At 45.4% G+C, this 3,639-nt stretch overlaps 1 protein-coding gene across 1 annotated transcript; it reads right to left on the reverse strand.

The window, feature by feature from the left end:
* Nucleotides 1-1,484: 1,484 nt before the first annotated feature.
* On the reverse strand, nucleotides 1,485-3,270 carry gsx2 (GS homeobox 2). Its single transcript, XM_056378057.1, has 2 exons — nucleotides 2,492-3,270; nucleotides 1,485-2,265 (listed from the first exon to the last, which is right to left on the reverse strand). Exons 1-2 carry the CDS (start codon nucleotides 2,865-2,867, stop codon nucleotides 1,925-1,927), a joined length of 717 nt encoding a protein of 238 aa, XP_056234032.1. The 5' UTR covers nucleotides 2,868-3,270; the 3' UTR covers nucleotides 1,485-1,924.
* Nucleotides 3,271-3,639: the final 369 nt, after the last annotated feature.

The following is a 3,639-nucleotide window of genomic DNA, read 5'->3' on the forward strand; positions in this document are numbered from 1 at the left end:
CGGACGGACGTGATATCAACTAGAATTGGACGTCCACAGACGTTGCTTGCTCAGTGGGTTAAATGTATATTCCACAGTCTCTACATGATTTTATTCTTCTTTTTATTTTTATTTATCTCTTTATTGAGAAGAAACGTGAAGGAAACTTTTACTGAGCGTGAAAGGAAGAGGAGAGAGAGTCATTCCTGGACAAACAGATCTACTGTCAAAATGAGTTTCAGCTCATTATAGTGGCTGGGAGAAAAGAGGGGGGGGGGCGTGTCTTTCTCTAAACTGCAGTTTATTCTATTGTTAATCACTTTAAACGCTGCATTGGTTTTTCACACCTGCGAGGGAACTCTAATTCGATTAATAGGAACTTCAATATATATTCATCAGATGGCTTTCCCTTCAGTGATATATGATGACCGGCGGGGTGTGAAAGGGGATCATTTATTCCCGCGCTGAATGGGTCTGTGTGGGACCAAAGACTTCACCTGCTTCCCCTCTCAATTAGGAATGTATCCCAAACTCTGACAGAAACGAGTTAAATTAGGCGTCAGCTAATTTCCAGTGGCCCCTCCTTCGTAATCCCTCCTCACAGTCTTTCCATTTGAGCATGCACCCCACCCCCACCCCACCCCCCCCTTTAATTCACCATAAGTTGAAAGGTTCAAATAGTGCCTAATGAAACAGTGACTAAATCGTCCTCTCTCCCTCGGAGGAACCCTGTAGCTGTCTCTCAAAGCTCTCTCAGCACACAGCCGTCGGGGGTCTCCGGCTAAATGCGAGTCCCAAGGCAGGACAATCTAACCTGTCAAAGCCTTTGCCCACTTCTATATATCCTTGTTCTGTGGTTTCAGGCAATAGCAGCATAATCAACCAACGTGGGACCGAAAACGCAATTAAACTCGCTTTGGACGAGCAAAAAATCTTTTGAAAAGCGACCATTAACGGACTATTGGCGGCTCCCCAGGGGCGTCATCGGGTCGCCTTTTGTGGGCAGATCTGAGGAGAAATTACAGCTACACTTTCATATAAACTCACCCCATCCATTTAGATTCAAACAGCTTATATCATGGAAATGGGGCCGCGCGACGCAACGTTTCTGACTCTAACGGCGCGGGAATGACAGCGTGATAACGAAAGATGTCTCCTGATGTTGTGGCGGAGAAGCTGCAGAAAAACACAAACTGCTTCTGTGAAATTTACTTTCCTGTTGAGACAAATGAATCCAGCTGTTTAGACGTTTTTTAAAGATATTTATTATATTTAAAGTCTATTAGATGTTTAATGTGTTTCCTGAAGAGCATTTGTATTTGCATATATTCTCAAATGCAATTTATTTAATTTGAATTTAATTATTTCAACTTTCATTGATGAAGAAATATTTTTTAAATTACTTTTTAAATTTTTTTTTTATTCTTATATTTGCAGTATTCGGTTTTTCATTGATGAACACATCATTGATCATAGTGAGTCAATACACCGACAAAGTCTCAGGTCAACTCCTCATGTTTATTACAATAAATACAGATATACATAGTTTACAAATTGTTGCGTGCAGGTTCCACACAGTTCGGCCTCTAGTGTTTCTACGGGCTGTCAACACCACACACACACACACACACACACACACACAATCTCACTGACAGTGATGGGATATCAGGCAGAACATGTACTGGGAGGGGTGGGGGGGGTGGATGGGGGGGAACTCGGATCAGCAGGTGAGAACATCAGCATCATGTTTCCAAATATTTCAATTCACATATTTTTTCCTTTAATTATTTTTGAACAGCAGAAGAACAACATTCAGCTCCTCAGACTTCATGCAGGAGATTTGTTTTTTTGTGGCTCAGACATTGCGTGATGCAAAAACCCAAAACTGTAGCAGGGCAGAGTGCAGAGGGAACTGTGGGGGGGGGGGGGGGGGGTCGTGTTCCTCTCAGATGGGTGACACCTCTTTCTCTTCCGTAGCAGAGGCAGGAGACAGAGACTCCTCGTCCTCTGACCTTGAATAGTCTGTGTGAGCGCTTGTGCACTTGCACCCGCTGTGCGCGCTCCTCTGGGTGGCTTTGCCCTCCTTCTTGTGCTTCACGCGGCGGTTCTGAAACCAGATTTTCACCTGTTTCTCCGACAGGTTCAAATACGTGGCGATTTCGATTCTTCTGAGTCTCGACAGATACATGTTCGTGGAAAACTCCCGTTCAAGTTCCAGGAGCTGCGTGCTCGTGAAAGCCGTGCGCATCCTCTTGCCATTCTGTATGTGGCTGTTGTCAGAGGCGCCTGTTGGAGAGAAAAAAATTCTTCATGTCAGACAGATAATTTCGTATCATCACTGAGAATCTAAACTCTGTCAAAGATGCAGGGAACACAAAGTATCGCGCGTAAATCAGCGTGCGTAAAAGCCGAGCAGTGGCATCCACGCACCTGCCTCAAAGTGCAACACGAGATGTGAAGAGAAATCAAACAGGTGCCGAGCAGAGTGAGAGAGAAGCGAACAGGTGCTTACCAATAGAAAGACAGTGGTATCTCCTGGGGTCTGTGACGCTGAAGGTGGGCGTGCAGACAGGTGTGTGTCCCGGGTGAGCCAGTGCCGGAGACTGCTGGTGCGCTATCCTCTGACAGTACTGCGCCTCCGCTCCCGGAAACTGACTCTTCAGCATGGGGATGCCGCTGCGGGAAGAGTGGATGTGGGACGTGACGCACAGCGGGCAAACACAGAAAGTCCCGTTTTTCCTGGACGGGCACACCGGAGCCGTGACCGTCATGACGCTGGGAGAGTGCATGCTGATGGGAATGAGGAAGTCGTGTCCCGGGTGCTCAGCCGGTCCCGGTCGCACCGTGTCCTTGATTATTAAAGAGTCGACGTAGAAGGACCTGGACATGACTGCGCCGCTCAGAAGTGATGGCTCCGCGCGCAAGATGATGGCTGTTTCTCATCTGAACCCCTCGGGATCTCCAAAGGTGCTTATGTTTGATGGTTCAACAAAAGGGACCCCGAAGAGGGTTGGCCCTGCAGCGTCACCCACGTGCGCAGCCGGCGGTAAGGGTTTATACTGTCAGCGACCCAAACCACGTGACGTCTCCCCGGGCCTCCAATCACAACTTGCAGATTTTCTCTTTTTATCCCCGAATTTGGAAAAAAAAAAAAAGTCTCGGACACAAGAAAAAATAAAACCAGGCGCCGCTTTTATTCTGCTCAGATTCATTTAAAGTTCTGCAAATTATTCCAAAAGTTTAAACAAAGCCTCAAAGATCATAAATACTCGCGCTGCTGTAAAATTACATTTAGTGCGTTAATTCGAAATGATCAATCTGAAGCTGCACATTTCTAAAACATCATTTGGAAACAGTTGTTATTATATAAACTAACTTCATGAAACACACGAGATCAACTCTGAACCTGTTGTTGCAGCTGCAGTGAAAGTGGAACAGAAATAAACTGATTTCTAACAGAATAATATCTTTTAAAGATCAGTGTGAATGTTTTAAATCATTGCACCACAAACCAAAGCTTCAGAGTGAAATGAACTTTATCCAAAACTACTTTTATTCAAATTATTACATTTATTTTTTGCAAATGCAATTGACTGAATTGTGCACGCGCGCGACCGTGAGCAGTGATCGCCTCGCGGTCCTAATCACACTTTGAATCCG

Source organism: Seriola aureovittata, chromosome 6, assembly GCF_021018895.1.
Source record: "Seriola aureovittata isolate HTS-2021-v1 ecotype China chromosome 6, ASM2101889v1, whole genome shotgun sequence".
NCBI lineage: Eukaryota > Metazoa > Chordata > Actinopteri > Carangiformes > Carangidae > Seriola > Seriola aureovittata.